This window comes from Sander lucioperca, chromosome 12, assembly GCF_008315115.2.
Source record: "Sander lucioperca isolate FBNREF2018 chromosome 12, SLUC_FBN_1.2, whole genome shotgun sequence".
Classification (NCBI taxonomy): Eukaryota; Metazoa; Chordata; class Actinopteri; order Perciformes; family Percidae; genus Sander; species Sander lucioperca.
In genome coordinates, this window is record NC_050184.1 from 38,762,910 (window position 1) to 38,784,266 (window position 21,357).

At 39.3% G+C, this 21,357-nt stretch overlaps 2 protein-coding genes across 4 annotated transcripts; both read left to right on the plus strand.

Annotated features, from left to right (window-relative positions):
- The first annotated feature begins 149 nt into the window (after positions 1-149).
- LOC116039554 (differentially expressed in FDCP 6 homolog) lies at positions 150-10,928 on the plus strand. 2 transcript variants are annotated; one of them, XM_031284429.2, is made up of 12 exons: positions 381-476; positions 2,079-2,219; positions 2,340-2,525; positions 3,534-3,761; positions 3,864-4,010; positions 6,452-6,508; positions 6,632-6,740; positions 6,846-7,144; positions 7,249-7,415; positions 7,889-8,087; positions 8,914-9,004; positions 10,140-10,928. In XM_031284429.2, the coding sequence occupies exons 1-12, from the start codon at positions 381-383 to the stop codon at positions 10,334-10,336; spliced, it is 1,917 nt and encodes a 638-aa protein (XP_031140289.1). In that variant the 3' UTR covers positions 10,337-10,928. The 2 variants fall into 2 exon arrangements, with proteins under 2 accessions (XP_031140295.1, XP_031140289.1); XM_031284435.2 differs by lacking the exon at positions 6,452-6,508 and having other exon boundaries at positions 150-476.
- Positions 10,929-12,636: 1,708 nt separating this feature from the next.
- On the plus strand, positions 12,637-21,322 carry ppardb (peroxisome proliferator-activated receptor delta b). 2 transcript variants are annotated; one of them, XM_031284466.2, is made up of 8 exons: positions 12,637-13,031; positions 14,845-15,222; positions 15,330-15,481; positions 15,575-15,713; positions 16,085-16,287; positions 16,629-16,835; positions 16,935-17,178; positions 19,276-21,322. In XM_031284466.2, exons 2-8 carry the CDS (start codon positions 14,901-14,903, stop codon positions 19,521-19,523), a joined length of 1,515 nt encoding a protein of 504 aa, XP_031140326.1. In that variant the 5' UTR covers positions 12,637-13,031; positions 14,845-14,900; the 3' UTR covers positions 19,524-21,322. The 2 variants fall into 2 exon arrangements, with proteins under 2 accessions (XP_031140326.1, XP_031140317.1); XM_031284457.2 differs by having other exon boundaries at positions 12,638-13,031; positions 14,842-15,222.
- Positions 21,323-21,357: the final 35 nt, after the last annotated feature.

Sequence of the window (21,357 nt, forward strand, 5' to 3'; positions counted from 1 at the left end):
TTACACCTAAATGCATCAATAATAATACAAATATAATGGTAAAATAGTTTAAAACGGTACTAAAATATACTATGTATCAATAGTATAAAACTTGTAATGAAGTATTTTTATATTGTGTTATTTCTACTTTAAAGGATGTGAGTACTTCTTTCACCACTGGAAGGCAGGATCAGATCATGTAGTAAACAATCAGACCCTCCCTCTCCATTAGTGACTATGGACGGCCTGCAGGTGTCGCTGCCAGCAGGTTGGCCTCATGCCTGCCTGACAGCAGCAACACAGTGTGGGTGTCTGCCTGTCACCCAGGGGCCCTGTGTCAACAGCAGAGGGAAGAAGAAGAGACGTGGAGAAGGAAACCAGAAAGTAACTTTGCTGCAGACATGGACCTGCGGTCTGAGCTGCTCAAGTCCATCTGGTACGGTTTCACAGCCCTGGATCTGGAGAAGAGCGGTAAGGTGTCCAAGTCTCAGCTGAAGGTGAGTGGGGGGGGGGTCCTCTACCTGTAAAATTAGACTTTTTTCGTCTGACAGTTCACTACCTTTTTTATTCTGCTGCCTCATTTCTTACCTCAATTCATTTTCCATCACGTGGGCTCGCTCTGAGGAGGATGAGGTGAAAATATTTGAAATTCTCAGCGAACTAAATGTCAGAAATGCATTTGTTCTTTGGTCTTTGTTACATTTCATTCTGTGCTTCAGGAAATACGTGTGTACGCAATCAGATAATACTTATCCTCAACATTTCCTGTGTTTTTAAATGAAATGCTGTCCAACAAGGAACAAATTTATTCTCTATATTTCGATAATGCTTTCACTGCTGAAAGACGGCACAATATGCACCTCTGTCTGGCAAGAGCATGAGAGTAACAGTTTGCTCTCAGTCTTTATATGAATGGGAGCCCTCATCTCCAAGCTGTACTTACACTGGACCTCCATGTACCAGCTTGTAGTGCAAAGGGTTCTCTGGCACTGGACCTGACCAGAGAACAGCAAGTTGAATAGACATGAGCCTGTGTACGTCAAAAGAACATTGTTACAGTGAGAGCAAGGACAAAGTGGAAACATGTTGGTGATTGTTGTCTCCAGCCACAGGGCGTCAATGAAGCCACTGTATTTTTGTTGATCTCATTGTTATGTCACTTCTTGGTCTTGCTGTGTATCAGACTCCATTTCCAGCCACCTCCACGTTCCTGCGATATGCTGCCTGCCACTGCTGGACCACAGCGAGTCAGCCTCATGACTAGGCTTATCCCCCTCATGCATGCAGCCTGTGTACAGGCATCATGTTCTTTAGACGCGCTCAAAGAAAGCAGTTTGCATGCCGTGGCCTCAAAACTGACAGATGTTGTAGTGCACTGGAGACTAGAGACAGGATGTGGTTATGGCTCAACACACGGAGACTAGTTGTCTGATAACATGCAACAGATATCTTAAGACATTGCATGCTCTCATTTGAAGACATTTATTGCAGTGAAAGTACTACTAGTAGTAGTAGTAGTAGTAGTACACTGATTACATGTAGTAGTTTATGCAACTTATAATTTACTTTAAAGAACAAACAAAAAAACATATAACCTACAAATCTTCTGAATTGTTTTTATGTCTCATGGATATTGTATTGTCATCTTTTATTTTGTATTGCCTATTATCAATTTTTTTTATTCATATTATATTCACCTTTATATTTTCATGCACATTTTCAATCTTATAACTATATTTTTTTAACAAGTCTCCAATTTGTCTTTTTAGTTTGTCAGTCACCTGTAAAGCACTTCGAGCTGCACTGGATGTATGAAAACTGCTGCACAACTTAAATTTGATTTTAATGTTTTTAAACCAAATAAAATGTTTCTTTTTTGCAGTTCAAACATTGGGTCTTAAAATGTTTGCCATGCAGTACACTGACTTCTTACACCCACATTTCTTTATATTTTTTTTCCACACTAACGTATGTGCAAACTGGTGAGGCAGAAATGTCAGAAGTTCCCTAAAGATCAAAATGGATTTTTCTCTGAATGTGTTATTTATTTATTTTATTTATTTATTAATATTTCTGTCCTGTACGTTGTGATTTTTCAGGTGCTGTCCCACAACCTGTGCACAGTCTTGTCTATCCCACATGACCCAGTTGCTTTGGAGGAACACTTCAGGGATGATGATGATGGTCCAGTTTCCAGTCAGGGTTATATGCCTTACCTCAACAAATACATCCTGGACAAGGTGATACAACTCAACTATAATATAATAATATATAATATGCTCTTTTTGTTTTGTCAAATTGTAATGTGTAGTCAAGGATGCTATTAAAGTTTTTTCAATCTCTGCATTTTGTTATTGTAGGTTATTGAAGGCTCTTTTATTAAGGAAAACGTAGATGAGCTCTGTTGGACGCTTACAGCAAAGAAAAACTACCAGACGGACAAAACCAGCAGTACTGTTCTGCCAGAGAAGGATGCTTTTCGGCTTTGGTGCCTTTTTAATTTTCTCTCTGAAGACAAGTACCCTTTGGTTATGGTCCCTGACGAGGTAGGTTCAACTAGAATATATTTAGATTTAAAGGAATTTCTTCACACTCACTCATTACAATTTCTATCACAAAAAAAACTTAAAAATCTGCTTTTATTGGAATATTTATATGGGGACTGTAAAAAGCATTTTCTATTGTAAGATTATATAAGCAATCAAAGTTGATAATGGCCGTGTATAATGATAGTGACACTTGTTTCTAAATTTAGCCACATGGATATTTTGAAGTTATTGTGCTCAGTTGTCGAGTACAGTTCAGAGACTATAGTCAGTAATCTGTGAACTAAAAGTGGTGTTGGATCTACAACCACTTAATACACCCTGCCTGAAAGCTTGTTTCTTGCCATCATGGAACGCTGTGCTCTTTTCATGCATCAGTGTGGGCTTGTTTCTCACTTGCAAACTCTCGGTTTGGTTTCCTGTTGTGTGTTTTTCACAGCAGCTGCCAAGAGAAAGCCCTACATTTCAAGGGCAGACTAGTCTCTATCATGCTGGGTTTAAGAAAACACGATCCAGTTTTATTTCAGTATGTGCTTCACACACACCAACCGCTGTATGAAGAAATCTGTGGTGTAATGAGTACTACTGTGTCGTAAATACTGTTACTAAAGTATATTTAATTAAGAAGTAACATAAATAAAAGTTACTGTTGAGAAAGGGCATTGTTGGATGTGATCTTTACTGTGGTGTTGTGTTGAAAATTGTAAACTACTAAAAACTATATACTAAAAATACTAAAAGGGCAAAAATAAAGTAAAACCAGACTGCTCTGATCCTATCTGCCAATTAACCATTTATTGTGATTAGCTCCCCAACTGTAGTGAAGTAAAAAAAACTGTAGAGAAAAGTCACAAAAACACTCCAAAAAAGATCATAAAAAGTACTTGATTATAGTTGAATAAATAATTAGTAACTTCTTCCCCTGAGTATAATGCAGCAAAGACAGATCATTCAAATTAACCACATTACTTCTCACTCTCAAGACCTTTGGTTTCTTTTCCTCTTCAGGTGGAGTACCTCCTCAAGAAGATATGTATGGGTATGAGTATTGAGTTCAACTGTGTTGAATTAGAGGACTTCTTCTCCCAAGACTCAGTGCAGCAGAGCGGCATTACTGTTTGGGTTTTTCTGGCGATGATGAACTCGGGAAAGATAACTAGAGGAATTGAAAAGAGCATAATCAGCATGGCTATAGAAGAAGTATACAGGGAGATAGTTGGTGATGTCCTCAAAGAGGTAGGGGACCCATCTGTGACCAGAGGTATGTGTTTTGGTTTCTGACATTCTTTGCATTGTGTTGGTGACAGTATATGTGTGTGTCGGTCGGGGTGTATGCAGGGTTATCTGTGGAAGAAAGGCCAGCTGAGGAGAAACTGGAAGGAACGCTGGTTCACCTTAAGGCCGAGCAACTTGTCCTACTACACCGGGGAGGACCGCAAGGACTGCCAGGGCAACATAGTTCTGGACGGGAACTGCTGTGTTGAGGTAAGCAGCTGGAGATGATCGTCTTTCAAAGCTAAACACTGTTAACACTGGAAAGAACTGTGTATTCATTGTCAGTTTATCCAGAAAGAAAATAAATACTGCTCATCTGTTTTCTTTTGTACATTTGAGTCCAGATATCATTCTTTAAGCTAGTGGTTTCAAACCTAGGTGTTGGGACTCCCCCCAAGGTGTCGCAAGATGGTTAACAGATTTCTTTGTTTTTTCTTGTGAATTACTGGCGAATGTCCAAAGAAAGGATTCAAATTAAACACTTGCTGAATTGCTCAAAATCCATAGTCATGTGCAACCAGCTACGAGGAGTCGCCTGTACAAAAATGATTGGGGTGGGGAGGAGAGCAGAACATTTTTAGTTTTGTTTTAAAGCAAACCATTGTTATTTTAATTTGGACCCTTTCCTTGACTAAGGGCTTTTCAGTTTGATCCGTACCAAAATTACAGGTGTGAAAACTCCCCTGAACCACGGTCTGGACCAAACAGCCGAACCTTGGGCCAATGAAAAGAGGGGGGTCTCGGTCCAGATCAAATTGAACCATAGTTCGGTTCATTTGTAGTGTGATATTTTTTTTGGATGGTTTGGACTTTCAGACTGATTACAGGTAGAAAAACAACCAGAAAAAGGAAAAACAAGGCAACAAAATAACGCAATAAAACGTAGTAGCACATGGGGAGAGGAGGAGACCAAATGCTTAACCCTTGTGTTGTCTTCGGGTCAAATTTGACTATATAATTGTCTATATCAGAAATATGGGTTTCTTTTTAACTACCTCATTTTGATTACCCACAAATAAAATGGATGATTCCATACAATGCACTTCGCAAGTACAACAAAAATCTATACTTTCATTGAATTTTGTGTGTTTTTTTCAATTTGTTAGCATTTGCAAAAAAATTTAAATTTTTCGAAACAGTATCTCGACTGAACGTTGACATATGCCATTTTGTGATTATCCTTCCTTTAATATTAGTCTAAAAAAATCATAATTTCTGCTTTTTAACTCAAGAATAAGGTATAATTTCCTATAAATGAGGTTTATTGACCATGAATTCTAAAAATAAGTGTAAATCTAGTAATGAGTTAGTTTAGTGGTGTTTATACATGGTAGTGAAAGGAAGCGTTAAACGTCAAAGTGCCAAAAACATTGAAAAAAGTGCCAAAAGAGACAAAAATGTTAGAAAAAGTGATTTTCAGTTTTGATCCTGGAGGACGATGCATGGTCGAATGGAAGACAACACAAGGGTTAACTGACATTTAGTCCGACGTCTTTATAAAGAGTCAGTTGGGAAAAACTCACAAAAATTCCGACACTGAAAGTGTACAAAGAATTTAAGATGATGTATCCAATTTAAACCTTAGTAGAGTGCTCCATTGATTTGTGTTGATTTATTAGTGTTGCACTTCTATAACAATGTCCGAATCACAATGGACAATTAAAAACGAATTACAAAAAAGTCAAAATCAATGCAACCAGAGAGTGTGTCATGGCAGTAGGGTTAGCCGCACAGATCTGGTAACCTCACCTCTTCAGTTCCAACCATTTATCAGATTTCAGGCAGCTCCTTCTGGAGCCACAAAAGGCTTTATACATCTATTTTCACATATGCAGTAGTACTCCCCAAGACCTGTTCCGCTTTAACATGTTTACTTTTTTTTTACTATGCAGTTTAGACACAACTTACTATTGTTCTGATTTCTGTTAAGATGCATAGTGCAGTGTTACTAATCACTTCAGCCCCCCCCTCCCAAAAAAAGAGAGAAAATGACGTAACCCTCCCGCTTTTCTGAACCTCTCTACCCCCAATCATTTTCATACAGTCCCTAAGTAGACAGCTTTATATTTAAGCGTCATAATCCCAAAAGGTTGGGATTCATCAAGTTTATAAAATACACAACAGGGGCGCCCAGGTAGCTCAGTTGGTAGAGCGGGTGCCCATATATAGAGGTTTACTCCTCGACGCAGTGGGCCCGGGTTCGACTCCGACCTGCGGCCCTTTGCTGTATGTCATTCCCCCTCTCTCTCCCCTTTCATGTCTTCAGCTGTCCTGTCAATTAAAGGCCTAAAAAATGCCCAGAAAATAATCTTAAAAAAATAAAATAAAAACAGGTGGAAACTAAATGTTGCTTCTCACACAGCTCAAGTGAACTGAACTCTATATTAGTGTGCCAGCCTCGCTCTCAGGAATGACCCATTCTGAAACTGAAGCCTCCAATCAAGCGATTGTTACCTGGGCTTTTGACATGAGCACAAGGTCAATTATTAGCTCATCAATGCCACACGGTACCACACAATACCACACCGAGTAATGACAAAGAAAATTCTGGTCAAGTTCTGTTATTTTTTTCAGCAAGAGCACCACACACTGCAACATGTGTTACACTAAAGGAAAACAAGCAATCATTCTAAAATCATGCTTTATTATAGGAAGTAGACGATCAAATATTGTTTGGCTCAAAATGGATCAAAAACGTCTTTAACCCTGTGAGTTCACAATTTTTTTTCTCCTCACCACTGTTTATTTGAGAAATGGTCACAACAAATGTAACAAGAGAAGTGAAGGGGGAATATTTATTCATTAAAATGAATGTTTTCCTTGTTGAACAGGTGCTACCAGACCGGGATGGGAAGAGGTGCATGTTTTGTCTGAAAACCCTCTCCAAGACTTATGAGATGAGTGCCTCAGACACCAAACAGAGACAGGAGTGGACTACAGGTCAGAGGAGACTCACATTGATTGAAATGAATCACTACTAAGTCATGGATCAATCTTAAAAGCTTAATTTTGATATGAAGACTTTAAACACTATCTTCTTCACAGCCATTCAAACAGCTATCAGGCTGCACGTGGAGGGGAAAACGTCCCTCCACAAAGATTTGAAGATGAAGCGTCGTGAACAGCGGGAGCAGCGGGAGAAGAGACAGCAGGCCAAGGAGGAGGAGCTGCACAGGCTCCGGGCCCTGCAGGAGGAACGGGAGCGTAAGCTGGCGGAGTTGGATCTTCTGAAGGAGGCACAAAAGCAGGCTCAGGCCCTCCTGGAGCAGGACGAGCAGAGGAGGCGCCAGCAGCATGAACAGCTCCAGCGGGCCCTGGAGGTCCAGCTGCGAGAGGCTGAGGAGGTGAGTGCGGAGGCAAAAAAAAAAAAAGGAAGAAAAGAGTTTGAATTCAGAAGCAAAAACATTTGAGCGTTGATTCCTTCTTGCTTCTTGTTGTGCGTCTCAAGGCTCGGGTCAGCATGCAGGCAGAGATGGCTCTAAAAGAGGAGGAGGCAGAGAGGCAGAGGAAGAGGATCCAGGAGCTGGAGGAGATGCAGAAGCGTTTAGAGGAGGCGCTGCAGCAGGAGATCAAAGCCAGGCGAGATGAGGAGGCCTTCCGCTACGCTCAAGCAGGGTAGAGTGTTATGTAGCCACCCATCTCCGCTAAAGATGATTAGAGACATATGCACCTTCACAGCACAATAATAATTCATTTGTTTTGGTAAGAGCTTGCAAACATGAGTCTGTTAGCTGTAAGAAGGAAGGTGCTCTTGTGTGCAGACAGCAGATATTAAACTCAGCTGTTGAAAGGTTCATGTTGCGTTATGTTCCTGAGGAAGTTGAGCTACCAACAGAGGAAGTTGTTAAATGCTGCCATCAGTCAGATCTATTGTGTCGCTGTTTCTGTGCTCTCTAAACCTTTTCACGTAAACGTTTCTGATGAATTGATCACATTAATCTGCAAACAGCTCACATTATGCTCTGTGCATCTTTGCTCACAATGATGTCTGAAACAGTATATACATATTTGATCCTCTTAGACAGTGAGAAGTCAATCATACATTTTTAAATGAAAATGTTATTGTTTGTGTTCTCTGTGGTGTCCAGGTTACTGGCAGAGGAAGAGGAGAAAATGAAGGCCCTGATGAGACTGCAGGAGGAACAGGAGGAGTACATCCTGAAGACCCAGAGAGAGAAGCAGGAGCTGAAACAGGAAATGGAGGCCAAGTCCCGGTCCCTGGACGAGGCGCAAAGGCAGCTGGAGGAGGTCCGCGCCAACCGGCACAGGGTTGACCAGGATGTAGTGGTAAGAACCAATAAATACAGGCCTCACAGTTAAATAAGAAAACAATCATCAAATCATCAAAACTACATTTAACCGAGTCCAAGCTATTGATCTCTTTGAGGAAATGTTGCTTGTTGGGGATCTGGTGTGATTGTGCTGCTGTTTCAGCTTAAATGTGATGTTGCACACCTGTTAGTTGGATTTCAAGCCTATACTACTTTTATTAATTCAATACATTTTATTTATTAATTTGTGTTAATTTAACCAGGTAAGAGCCTGTTGAGATTTAAATCTTAATTATAAGGATGACGACGCCATCTACATGTAGTTACAGACAGGGCAACACATTACAATATGCAGTATATAACACAGACATTAATGGAAAAAAAAACACAGACAGCTTTTATGGTCTGTCCTTTAAAACAGTTCAATGATTTTAAAGTTTTAAACAAGTGTCAAACAACCGAGTCTAACTGGTTCACTTATGCCTCCTATCTATTTACCGAGGCTTACTCTGTCCTTTGGAGACTTTGTGTGACTTATTTTATGAATTTTTTTTATTTATTTTTTTATTTAATGTTATCACTAGTACAAAGTGGGGTGTTATTTCTGCTTTGCTAATCTCCCTAAAGAGAGCCAGTATTGAACATGCCTCTATATTGTAATAGTCAATATTTTTTCTTTAATGTGACTGAACTTTGTAACCTGTTATTACTTATATACTTAGATACTTATTACTGATATTTATATTACATGTAGTTGGTGGTATTGCTAACAGAAGTTGATTTCTTTATTGCTTGTAGGTATCGGGCATTCATTTTAATGAGCTGCTATTTGTCTCTGACAGGCTGCACAGCGGAAACTTCGCCAGGCGAGCACCAATGTCAAACACTGGAACGTCCAGATGAACAGACTAATGCGACCAATCGGACCAGGCGGTATGTGTCCCATCTGCATGACGAGACGGTGCATTGTGTGACATGAGAAAAACGTGTAGCTTTAAAAGAGCTTTTTTTCTACTTTTACACCAGCCGAGGAAGGGCAACACTTTGACATTAGGCACTTTTCACAGAATACATTCTGGCATGTCACAGTAGGAAAAGCACAAAACAATAATACAGTTATTAAATTAATAATACAATTTATTATGGCTGAATTCCATTTAGCTGCTTCAGTTGCATACTGGCTCTCTGTCACACTGTCATGGCTTACTGGGACAGTTGAATAGAAAGGAGCCATCGTTAATGTTATTAGTAACAGCCCGATTAGCCCGATTTCCTTCCTTCCAAACACAAAGTGTAATCAAATTGACAGAAAATAAGCAAAAGATAATGTGAATGAATGCTCATTTCCATTCAGTACCATTCAAATATTAGAAGTTGAGCACATTGAGATAAACAGCCGATTCTCCCGACGGGTGCCATTATATCATTGCAGAAGGGCGCAACAAGATGATGTCATTAAAAGAGCGCCAGTCAAACCTCCACTGGTGGAAAACAATGTGGAGAACATGATGGAAATATGGCATTCCTCTTTGTTTTATGTATTCATTTGAGGAACATTATACTCTTCTCATCGCTCCACACAGATCTGATGTTTTCAGTGTTTCCATACAGCTGTTTTGATGTGAAACACAGGTTTTCTGATAACAAAACGTTCTACTGTGTTTAACCGGCATAGAAGTAACCTCATATTATGTGGTGACAAGTGTGTATTTGAAATAATCATTTATGTTTATTGCTACATCATCATTTGAATTATTTCCCCAGAGCGAACTGTAGATTATTAAATGTCAGCGCTAAATGCCGTCGCTGTGGTTGGGTTGACATTTAACATTGCCTCATGTAGAGGGTTGTGTGACACCATTTTCTTAGATCAGAGATCGTATGTGAATAATAAATGGTCGTCATATTTCATAGTCTGTTCTGTAAATATACTTCCTGAAATGTCTTTTTTTTAACCAGTGAATTCCTTCTCTATTTCAATATCCATTTATAATGTCTGATTTCACTTGCCTGTTGTAAACATTCACTCACTTCATTTTCTGAAGTATTTTGTTTGTGCTGTTTTTAGAGAAGAGACCATCGTTGGGAAGCTCCTTCTCAAGCTTCCAGATCCCGACACAGAGAGATCCCGGGCTGCGTCTCAGAAGGAGATCAGGATCAGAGGATCAGGACGAGGAGAGCAAAGAGAATGTTGACACCAGAGCTGGATGTGATTTAGAAAAACGCCACTCCCATGCCTCTAATGGAGACATGGACATCCCCTGAAAACATGAATCAGACAGGTCACTTCTGGTCAGTCTGTAAGGTTTTCTGACAGGAAGGGCAAGAGATGAAAACAGTGGAACATCTACACTTAAAACTGAATTTACTACTAAAAGTACTACCATTTCTATTAAATGTTGAATTTACTGACCTCATTTCACAGACAGAAACAGTTTAAAACATTTGCATTTGCAGAATCAACTAATGCTTTGACTGCAGCCTGTGTGAGGCCTGTTGTGGACATAAACAACACCTCAGTGCAAAGGAAATGAGCTGTAAGCAAGATCCTGGAAGTACGAAGTAAGTTGTGATGTTTAAAGGCAAATACTTACATACAATGCAAGGGAGCTTATTTGTTTAGCTCTGTAATATACCACATAACAATGTTTCATTTTTACATATATATTTTTGGGGGTGGAGGGTGGCTTGACTTTTTTACGTAAAAGTTGGTTAAGTATTAGAGTTTACCGCAATTTTATTGGAAGAGTATCACTCATGATCAACAGGAAAGAGAGAGAGAGAGAAACTCTCATTGAACTTCCTGTTTCTATTGTCAGTTAACATAGTTGTAAATAAAGAGTGAATTGATGCCTGATTTCTGCCTGTATCTTTACTGTGTTAAATTATGTGCAGCATGCGATTCAAAGAAATTGTTATCTTTGCTGTCAATAAAATCGAAATTTATACTTTACACAATAAATATCTTAAATACTGTATGAAATTGGTGACATTTTAATTACAAAGACCACACAAAAGTTGAATCCTATTCTGTTGAATTTGCAAACAGCACATCCGCTTGAGTTTGAATTTGAGTCCACGTCATTTTTTCAGTGTTGAAACCATAGACTGTATGATTGAAATGTGTCATCGCTGACTAATTTGACGGCCCTGACTGATAAAACCGTCAGCTTATTTGACTAAACAGAGACATCCACTGACACATGGAGCAAACTACGTGTCTACAGGGCTGGATTGATTTTTTATAATCCATCATTGTTTTAAATAAAATGTCAATGTCTACACACTTTAAGTCTTATAGTTGTATCTATCAGTGTTAACAGAGGGTGTTTTTTGTCTATTTTTACTGCATTACATATTACATGTGTATTTCAGAAAGTTTTAGACTTACAGTAACAAGTATAAAATACATAAATATTAATAATACATACTTAAAAAATAAATAGTTATAGTACAGTAATGAAAACTTTTATTTATATGCAGGAATGAGTTATACTTATAAGTGATTGACATTTGATATTTGTTTCAGTTAAACTATGTCCTGGTAACAGAATTACAAAACAGCAAATGAGTACAGACTGTTTTTAACTTTCTTGTGGAAATGATATGCTCAATTTAGCAGCAGCTTCTAAAGTCATGTAATTATGAATGCAGAAAGTACATTTCAATGTATAAACCATGGCTGGGTGGTGGGGCTGAGAGCAAAAATGAGATAACATTTATGAGCTGCATTTATTCCTATGCATGGATTGTTGTGTGATGATTAGATTAACCACAAACTAATTTAGGAATATGCACGATGAAATAATCAGTCTAATAACAGGGTTTTTGGCACAGAGTTTCTCTTCATTACAGGCAGTTTGTTTGTTACCAGGTTTTTGTAATAACGTTTTAGTACAATGTTATCATAACCGAGCAACATAAATAAAACCCAAATTGTAATAAACCATAGTTATTTTCTTATGGTTGATATTTTAATAGTATCGACTGCCAAGCAAAGTTTCAATTAAAAATATGTATATTATGCTGCACAGTGAACCAGAGGCTCTTGCTTGGGGTCTGGGGCACTGTCTTGCTTTGCCTGGTAGATGGTATGTATGGTATAGGTATGTAAAATTTGGCTAGAAAAAATATTAGATAAATAACTGTTGCTTCTACTATGTGTTTTGTCATGCAATCCAACTCTATATATATATATATATATATATATATATATATATATATATATATATATATATATATATATATATATATATAAAAGTTTATTTATTTAGACTAAAATCACAAATTTGCCCTAAAGGGTTTATTTCTGCAGATATGATCAAAGCCACCTAAATCTTTTTAGCATCAGTGCAGATCCAAGATAAATGCCCCATGTTATAACAGAAACAACAGTGCGTAATACAGAGACCTTGACAGCATGAGAAAGTTGTTTGCTGGATTCAGCCTGGTGTGTGTGTGTGTGTGTGTGTGTGTGTGTGTGTGTGTGTGTGTGTGTGTGTGTGTGTGTGTGTGTGTGTGTGTGTGTGTGTGTGTGTGTGTGTGTGTGTGTGTGTGTGTGTGTGTGTCCTAGCATGTGACGACGATGGAGGAGGAGGAGGAGAGCAAAGCAAAGCTAGGAACAACAAGGAGAGAGCCGGGGAGGGATTAACAGTTCACTATGCTTATCTGCATGTGATATGTTAGTGACCGAATGTTTCCAAACTGTTTTTCTTTTCTCTTGAGCTCAGCAATTTGTCCGCTACTTGAAGGCCTTAGTCAATTAAAGTTTATGTTAGCAGCAGCAGTCTGACGTTAGCCCCTGCTGCTAGCTAACTCCTGCTGGTGACTTCTAACAACTTGTCAACAGCCGATCGATACTGGACAGGACTTGGGACTGTTCTCGCTACATGTTTTTTTTGCCTGTTGGCAATTTCTCGTAGCGTAAACATCTTCTGAACCAGCAGCACTATTGGGAGAGGTAAGCTAACTTGGCAAACCAGCTAACGTTATTTAAAGGCACACTCGGGAATGTGGGTCAGCCACGCTAACAGCTAGAGGTATACAGCATTCAAGGTTAGTAGCTAACTAGCTAAGTTAGCTAGCTGTGCCGACTCTCTTCGACGGCCGACTAATATTGTTTCACTTTGAGTAAAAAAGTTTGACGGTAGCCATGTTTATAATTTCGCCGTCGTTTCATTTCTCAAATGCTTGTATCCAGTCACAGTCCTGTCAGTGATTTACACAATTCACTGTAATGTGGCAGATATTTCCGAGAACCAGTGTGACAGGTTGTCTGCTGGACGACAAGCCTCAACAGTCCCAATCTGAGGTGTTGTGTTCCCTAAACGTTATGAAAACAAAGCTTAGACTTTGTCCCGCTTTGGGCCATCATTTAATGACAACATTCGTGCGGAAAACATTAATACATCTGTAATAAGTAGATTATGTGGATGTCAGGGCACAGCTACATACATGGACGGATTAATCCACTAGGGGGCCGGGGGCAAATATTTAACCCCCACCCCCAAAGCCCTCAGCCCTACCGCCCTCCACCAGCGAACAACACTGCTCAGTGTGTACATAGTGCATGCACCCTGTAGCACCCACCAAGTACACTGTGCACCCTACCTTGGAACTGAGGCAAACAATAATACAGATGTATCCCAGCTCCAATAGAGACAAAGTTTACTTTTTAAGATATTGGAGAACAGACTGAAATGTTTAGGACACTTTAATGTCAGTCCAAAAGCTGTGCTTGGCAGAGGACTCTTGAGTTGTGGGCCCTCTATGTTCATGGAAATTGGGCCAATATTTGTGTCCAGGCCTGCATTTTTTTCCTCATAGAAATTAATTAGAAGGGGTTCCTTTAAAGTATCTGGGTGTGTTTTGCTAATCATTGAGCTGGACTGCTTTGTCGATATTGCAATTGCGCTATAATTTCCGATAGTGGAGGGAATGATAATGTTTACATCATTTTTCTCATTTTCATTGAAAAACATATTACAATGGTTATGGTGTGATATTTGTGGGGATTTGTACCAAACAAATATGTTTTCTTAAGACACAAGTCCTGCCTTTAAAAAAATGCAGCCACATTGCGATTTAGATAAAATTTCAATTTCATTGTTCAGCTCTATTCTCAATTATTCTTTCCAAAAAATGTACGTATGATAGGGGATTTTATGCATATCACCCACCACTATTGAGGTGTTGCACATTTATCTTCATACAAAATTTGGGTGTTAATGATCTGAGGCCCCTTCTTGTTTGTTTCACCTGCCTAGTGGGTAATCCAGGCATGCCTACACAGCCTGTGTATATCATGGCATAAGCCTATTACTATCAGAGACATTCCCTGGCTTCTCAAACACAGCCAGTAGTAATGTGGACTGACTAGGGAAAGGACACCTAAATAAACACACTGTCATAGATTAGTAAATACACTAATTTCAGTTACAGGTGATACACTTAAGACCTAAAGCAAAATAGCACTATATATGCATTTCTGCTAACATCAAAAACAGACATTTAGGGGAGCATTTTGGCTCTGCAACGTTATTACATATGTATGCTTACCTTTTAGTTTGGCTAGTGAGTGGTCACTGGAATTGGGCTGTCTGTTAACCACTCACATGCTGGATCTAATAGCAAGGTAGATGATATGTGGACTTTTGAGGCCAGTTAACAGTGGTGTGGTGGTCATTCTTGGTCTGTATGTAATTTACATGTTGAGTATACATTGTTAATTTGAATATTGCCTATTTAAAAGTATTTATATTCTTCAATAGTGGAACTATGATGACAACGTGACAGGAGGGGAGCCGCTGAGTCAGCTTAAATAGGAACCATGGAAAGTATAGAGCAGCACGACAGGGTGAATGGCCACTGCAAGCCCAAATCCCCCCAGGACCCGGCTGATGTCAGGTGGACGTCTCCCGAGGGAGAGTCTGGAGGTTCAGACAGCTGTGGAGGGACTAGTGTGTCGGAGCTGACAGACCTACAAGAGTTAAAGGCCATGGAAAGTGATGATGAGGAGGAGAAGGTGAAGGGGGTAGTTCCACCCTCCAAAGGCCTAAAAGTGGACCAGAAGAAAAAAGAGAAAGAGAGTCTGGATCACAAGGAGAACAATTGCAGCAAGCAAAACAGCAGTGCAGCAACCAGCTATACAGGTAAGTCTTATATCGCAAAATCCCAAGACTTGCTTCCTGGAAAGTCATTGGAAATGGTGCATGACATCAATGACAGAGCATTAATATTCATGCATTTTTTTATGCAGACCTGTCGCATACCTCGTCGCCCTCGCTGTCAGAACAGCTGCGTCTTGGCCGAGAAGACAGCACAGGGTCTGGGATCAGCGTAGAGTGTAAAGTCTGCGGGGACAAGGCCTCTGGCTTTCACTATGGCGTGCATGCCTGTGAGGGTTGCAAGGTAATACAGTGTGTTTATCACAGCAGAATAGCTAAGTCAGTTTTGTGCTGTCTGATATGAGTTGTTGAACCAGTTGCGTTGTTTCTCATTCAGGGATTTTTCAGGCGAACCGTACGGATGAAACTGGAATATGATCGCTGTGAGCGTTCCTGCAAGATTCAGAAGAAGAATCGTAACAAGTGCCAATATTGTCGCTTCCAGAAGTGCCTGTCTTTGGGAATGTCCCATGATGGTGAGAGGGGAAAATATTTTAGCAAATGAACTCCATATATTAGGCCATGTTATTTAAAATAATTAAACTAAATTATTTTTTACAAATCTAAGACTTACATGGAAATGGATTAACTGAGAAGGGTTAAGTTTAGAAGAATTTGATTTCATCTGAAGTGAGTAAGAAATCAGCTTATTTATTTAAATAAATTTCTAATTTCTTTAAGAATCTTTTCACATATTGTTTTGTCTGTTTGGGGGTTGGATGAATTAATTCTCAGTTCCATGTTAACTTGTAATTGATTTGCATTGATAAATGCTTATACAGTAAAATGTGTTTGTGCACCCTGTTAACAAAAAACATTGTGTGTGTGTGTGTGTGCGTGCGCGCAGCGATCCGATATGGACGTATGCCTGAGGCGGAGAGGAAGAAGCTGGTGGCAGGCCTGCTTGCAGAAGAAGTGAATCTCAGTAAACCAGGCGGCTCAGACCTGAAGACCTTGGCCAAACAAGTTAACACAGCCTACCTGAAGAACTTCAGTATGACCAAGAAGAGGTCCCGCAGCATCTTGTCGGGCAAAACCAGCAGCACCTCAGTACGGTCTAGTCTTAGAACAGCTCAGTCCTGGTTTCACAGATATTTTATATAATATATGGAAAAGTATAAGTAACACATGGTCATCATCAAGGGGACACAGGAATATAATCAGTCTAACTTTTTTCTGGTTTAAAGCCTAGTCTGGAAATATGTAAGATAAGATAACCACAAAGTTAACATATAAATATATATAAAATATGTTAACATATAACCCAGTCTTGTGTTTTATGCTAATCCTCAATACCTTACCTGTCAAAAATGTCATACCTCGTATTTTCTAAGTCTTTTCGAAGTTACAGATGGTTATTTATGAGAAATTGATTTTTGTTCTCCTTTTAGCCGTTTGTGATTTATGATATGGACACACTCTGGGAGGCAGAAAGTGGTTTGGTATGGAGCCAGTTAGTTCCAGGTGCGCCCCTGACCAAAGAGATTGGGGTCCATGTGTTCTACCGCTGCCAGTGCACCACGGTGGAGACTGTGCGAGAGCTCACCGAGTTTGCCAAGAGCATTCCAGGGTTTGTGGACCTCTACCTTAATGACCAGGTGAGTCACTTTCTACTCAGTGTGCTACGCAGTAAGATGATTTGTATGTGGCTGTTTATTTTAGGCACTAATGTACAATTGTCTGTGTGCTCTCTGCAGGTGACTTTACTGAAGTATGGTGTGCATGAGGCTATTTTTGCCATGCTGCCCTCTCTCATGAACAAAGATGGACTGTTGGTGGCCAATGGAAAAGGCTTTGTGACCAGGGAGTTCCTTCGCAGCTTAAGAAAGCCCTTCAGTGAGATCATGGAGCCCAAGTTTGAGTTTGCTGTCAAGTTTAATGCTCTGGAGCTGGATGACAGCGACCTGGCCCTGTTTGTTGCTGCCATTATTCTCTGTGGAGGTGAGACTGAAGGATTTGCTAGTAAAGTATGAAGAATGTCATATTTGCTTGTTGTCAGGTTCAGTGTATCTGCAAGTCTTAATTATTTATTGTTTTCTTCTCTTTTTTTAAATGGCCGTGGAAGGTCTAAACAGATCTTCCATTTCATTTACAAAAGTCCTAAATATTTTCTCTGTAATGTCAGTCATAAATGTTAGTATAAAAGTATCCAATGCAGGCAGTTGGGACACACTTATGAACTAAAAGTGGGATTGTACGTGCAGGAGGGTGTTCAATCCATTTTTGTGGAGTTCAACTCAATCATTGTGTAGCTGTTTGACTCATTCATTGTCAGTGTTTAAAGACATAATCATTTTTAAATTGGTTAATCCATCCGTCCATTTTATGCTGCTTATGCTGGGTCCAGAGGCCTGTACTACGAAGCAAGATCAACATGCCCTGGATTTATTTCAGTTACCCGGCTTCACCAAACCTAACAACCGCGGTCCCGCATAAGCTGTGTCTCGACGGTGGTTAACAACTAGTTCAATCAACCCAGGGTTTCCCAATCCAGCAACGCGCGCGTTCACATTTAAACAGGCGGTGTTTGCACAGCATGACCAATCACAATCTACCAGAGATGCATCTTTCGCATAAGAAGTGCAAACTATAATTCTACATAAATATGAAGAACACAGACACGCAATACAGTCGCTGCTTCCTAAAACAGGAAGGAAATCACAACGCTTATCAAAATCACTTCTCCATCAGTCAGGCACAAGATCTGACCATAATTACACTTGTGATTTCCATAAACTGTCGTTGCTTTAGCCAATTTCAGTTGCAACCCTGGCAGTGGTAAGCGATCGTGAGAGCAAATTTTAAAAAAAACATAATTCAAGCCGATGTGCGCATTGGCAACACACGGCTCAAAAAGCCGACAAATAGCCTATACGTAATTCCCTCCGCTGGAAATCTATATCTTTAATAAAAATACCCATCAGGGAATAATAATACATTTTATTTATGGGCGCCTTGCATAGCACTCAAGGACACCTTACAACAAGTTAAAACAAGCAAAAATACAGCCAAAAAAGGCAAATATAATTAAATTAAAACAAACACATTTAAAACATTGAGATAGAAAATTAAAATAAAGCAATCTCTCCATTATTTCGATGGAGAATGAAGTCATGTGGGGTAGGCCTTTCGGAAAAGGTGGGTTTTGAGGGAGGTTTTAAAGGTGGGTAGAGACTCTGTGGTACGGATGGATATGAATGTTAGCGGGGTTGTCGGTCTCTAAATGTTTTAACTTTTATGAGCGCACCTCTCTCTCTCTGCGCACCAAGCTCCACCGGATCTTCTAAGAAAGGTGAAGCCGTTATCAATCAAGTATTGATTGGTCAGTAGGCGGTGCTTTTACACCGGTTGATCTCTAATCTCGAACATGCTTGAGTAGGTTAGGTGGTCAGCATAAATTACCATGGCGATTTAATCCGGTAACAAGTGATCCACCGTCGTGATACACAAAACCCTGGGTTGAACCTGAAGTTACCTCGTTAACGCCAAATCTTGCTTTGTAGTACAGGCCTCTGGTTGCCCTAATTCAGGATTCCTTTATTCAGTTAGTAAATAATTCAGTGCAAGACAGAAGACTTGAAATTATAAGCTCATAAATTAAAACACTTCATAAATAAACTAAGATTATGCTAAAATAGAGTATAATAGAGTAGTTTTGATAAAATAGTCTATATATATATATATATATATATATATATATATATATATATATATATCTATATCATATATATATGTGTGTGTATATATATATATGTGTATATCTTATGTGCAGTTCACATTATCTGATTAAGCTGTCTGATTGCTGTGGGAAAGAAGCTGTTTAACAGCCAAGTAGTTCTTATATCATTAGAAATGATTGTTATATAATTCTACTACTGAAAAAAAATGTATCTCTGTTGGTTTGCCAGCATACTTTCATGCTTTGGTCAGTATGATTGTGATGAATTTTTTGCATTCCATATGAAATGTGACGTGGTGAACACTGTAGAAACCCTTTATGTTTGCTCAGCGTAAATAGTGACTTTCTTGTTCTCCCAGATCGTCCTGGACTAATGAACGTGAAGCAGGTGGAGCAGAGTCAGGACAACATCCTCCAGGCCCTGGACCTCCACCTACAGGCAAACCACTCTGACTCAGCCTACCTCTTCCCCAAGCTGCTGCAGAAGATGGCCGACCTCCGTCAGCTAGTTACTGAGAACGTTCAGCTTGTCCAAAAGATCAAAAAGACTGAGTCGGAGACTTCGCTCCACCCTCTACTACAGGAGATCTACAAAGACATGTATTAGAATTCTCCAGCACAGACTGCTTTTAGCAATACTGTTACACTGACTGAATTTACATCGATGATACTACACTGCATTCAATACAAGCATCGTTCCAAGTACGGGCATGGATTTTAACGTGCAGATGAGGCAAAGGCACGTGGTAGGGCCAACACAGTCAGCAAAGTCTTCTCAATGTCAGCATTACCCTCGGCACAATAATGTGTGTGTGTTATGTGTGTGTGTGATGAGCATCTGGAATCATTTGCTGCAAGTCCTAGTTTCCCACAACGGTCACTTAACAGAGAGAATTAATTGATTTCTCACCAAAGCTGCTCCTGTTACATTACTGTCCTGTTACATATTAATAGCAAAGCTGACCCCAGAACAGCGTCTAGAGAGAGAGAGCTTCTCCTCACTCACTTCGGCTCTGTGTTTTTCTGTGAAGGGAAAGCATTTCATGTTCTTACACCAATGGCATTGTTGAAATAGAAATGAGCCGTAAAGTTTGTACTGTGCAAGAGTTTCATTAGATACCAATGTCTTTGGTAGAGTGATTGTTCTCAGACTTTTGGTAAAGCTGAAGATGCCCAAATTGGCTTTTATTTACATCATCATCATCATCATCATCATCATCATCATCATCATCAGCAATGACCGCTACTCTGCCATTTGGTTAATAGAACACAAACTGGGCTGGCTCCAGCATTGTAGAGCTCTCTTAACGCAGCAGTCTGTGCAATAACGTTTCCATTTTTCAATAAATGTGGCGATCCAAGTTATATAGGTTTTGTCTTAAAGCCATCTACCCAAGTGGTAACTAATGGACTATGCTGCACAGATTTTTTCCCTAAACTGACACTATAAACACATTACCCATTGAAGTACAAGGGACAGCATGTTTTTTTGTCTTTTTTGACATGCAAATGATCATGAATTTGCCATTTTAAGTTTGTTTCTTAGTTTATTCTTTGTAATTATGTTACTAATTATTTGTATTTGTTGATCATATTTGTAAGGCAAAACATGAGTTTTCTTGTTTCATGTATTATTCAGTATGTGTCCTTTCATATTACATGCTTGCCTATTTAGTTTAGGTTGTACCAAATATATTGTCAAGCATACCAACAAACGTTTCCTTGATGAGGAATTTGGCAGCAAACTATTGGGAAAATTGATGATTAGAAATCAACATCCAGCATCTGGTATCATAAGTCGCTTCTGTATTCACACAAGCTATAACCACAGTCCTAGATTACTACCCTTTCTGTGTACAGTCTGATTTGGCTTGTAAGGAGAGCCACAAAGTGTAAAATGCTTACAATACTGTAGCCAGGATTCATAAGTTTCAAACAGTTTTTCTTCCCCTCATATTCTGTAGGACTTCTTTTTTCACTGTACTTCATCTAAATGGACTTCAGTATGTCAGCACTGGTGCACACAGTCCACCTTCAGAAATCTCCCTTTGTGCTCTTAATCTGTCTCTTGATCCCTATCTACCTCTAATGTATGATCTGTGACATCATTCCACTGTCTCATCTGATCTCTGACATTTTTTTTCCTTTGCCTTAATTCCTGCTATTGGTACACGTTGCAAATTTGAAAGTATTGGCTGATGTGCGTTGTGCCAACAAAACAAGAAAGTACACCAAAAAGTTGATGTAAGCTACCTCTATGACTGTCTTAAGTGATGAATTGACATATTTGTTCACGAAAAAGTGTCAAGACTTGAAATAATTTCTTCCTTATAGTCACATGTAACCTATCTGCAGATCTAGCTAGTTTAGTAACATCACACCTATAAACTTTATTAGAAATATTAACAATGATTTTCTCATTTTTTTTATGATACAGATAT

Excerpts from the sequence above, each read along its gene's own strand:
- LOC116039554 (XM_031284429.2), top strand. The coding sequence starts at position 381 with ATGGACCTGCGGTCTGAGCTGCTCAAGTCCATCTGGTACGGTTTCACA. Across the intron at positions 2,220-2,339 it reads ACAAATACATCCTGGACAAG|GTTATTGAAGGCTCTTTTAT; the intron begins GTGATACAACTC and ends TTGTTATTGTAG. Across the intron at positions 8,088-8,913 it reads GGGTTGACCAGGATGTAGTG|GCTGCACAGCGGAAACTTCG; the intron begins GTAAGAACCAAT and ends TGTCTCTGACAG.
- ppardb (XM_031284466.2), top strand. The coding sequence starts at position 14,901 with ATGGAAAGTATAGAGCAGCACGACAGGGTGAATGGCCACTGCAAGCCC. Across the intron at positions 15,482-15,574 it reads ATGCCTGTGAGGGTTGCAAG|GGATTTTTCAGGCGAACCGT; the intron begins GTAATACAGTGT and ends TTTCTCATTCAG. Across the intron at positions 16,288-16,628 it reads GCAAAACCAGCAGCACCTCA|CCGTTTGTGATTTATGATAT; the intron begins GTACGGTCTAGT and ends TTCTCCTTTTAG.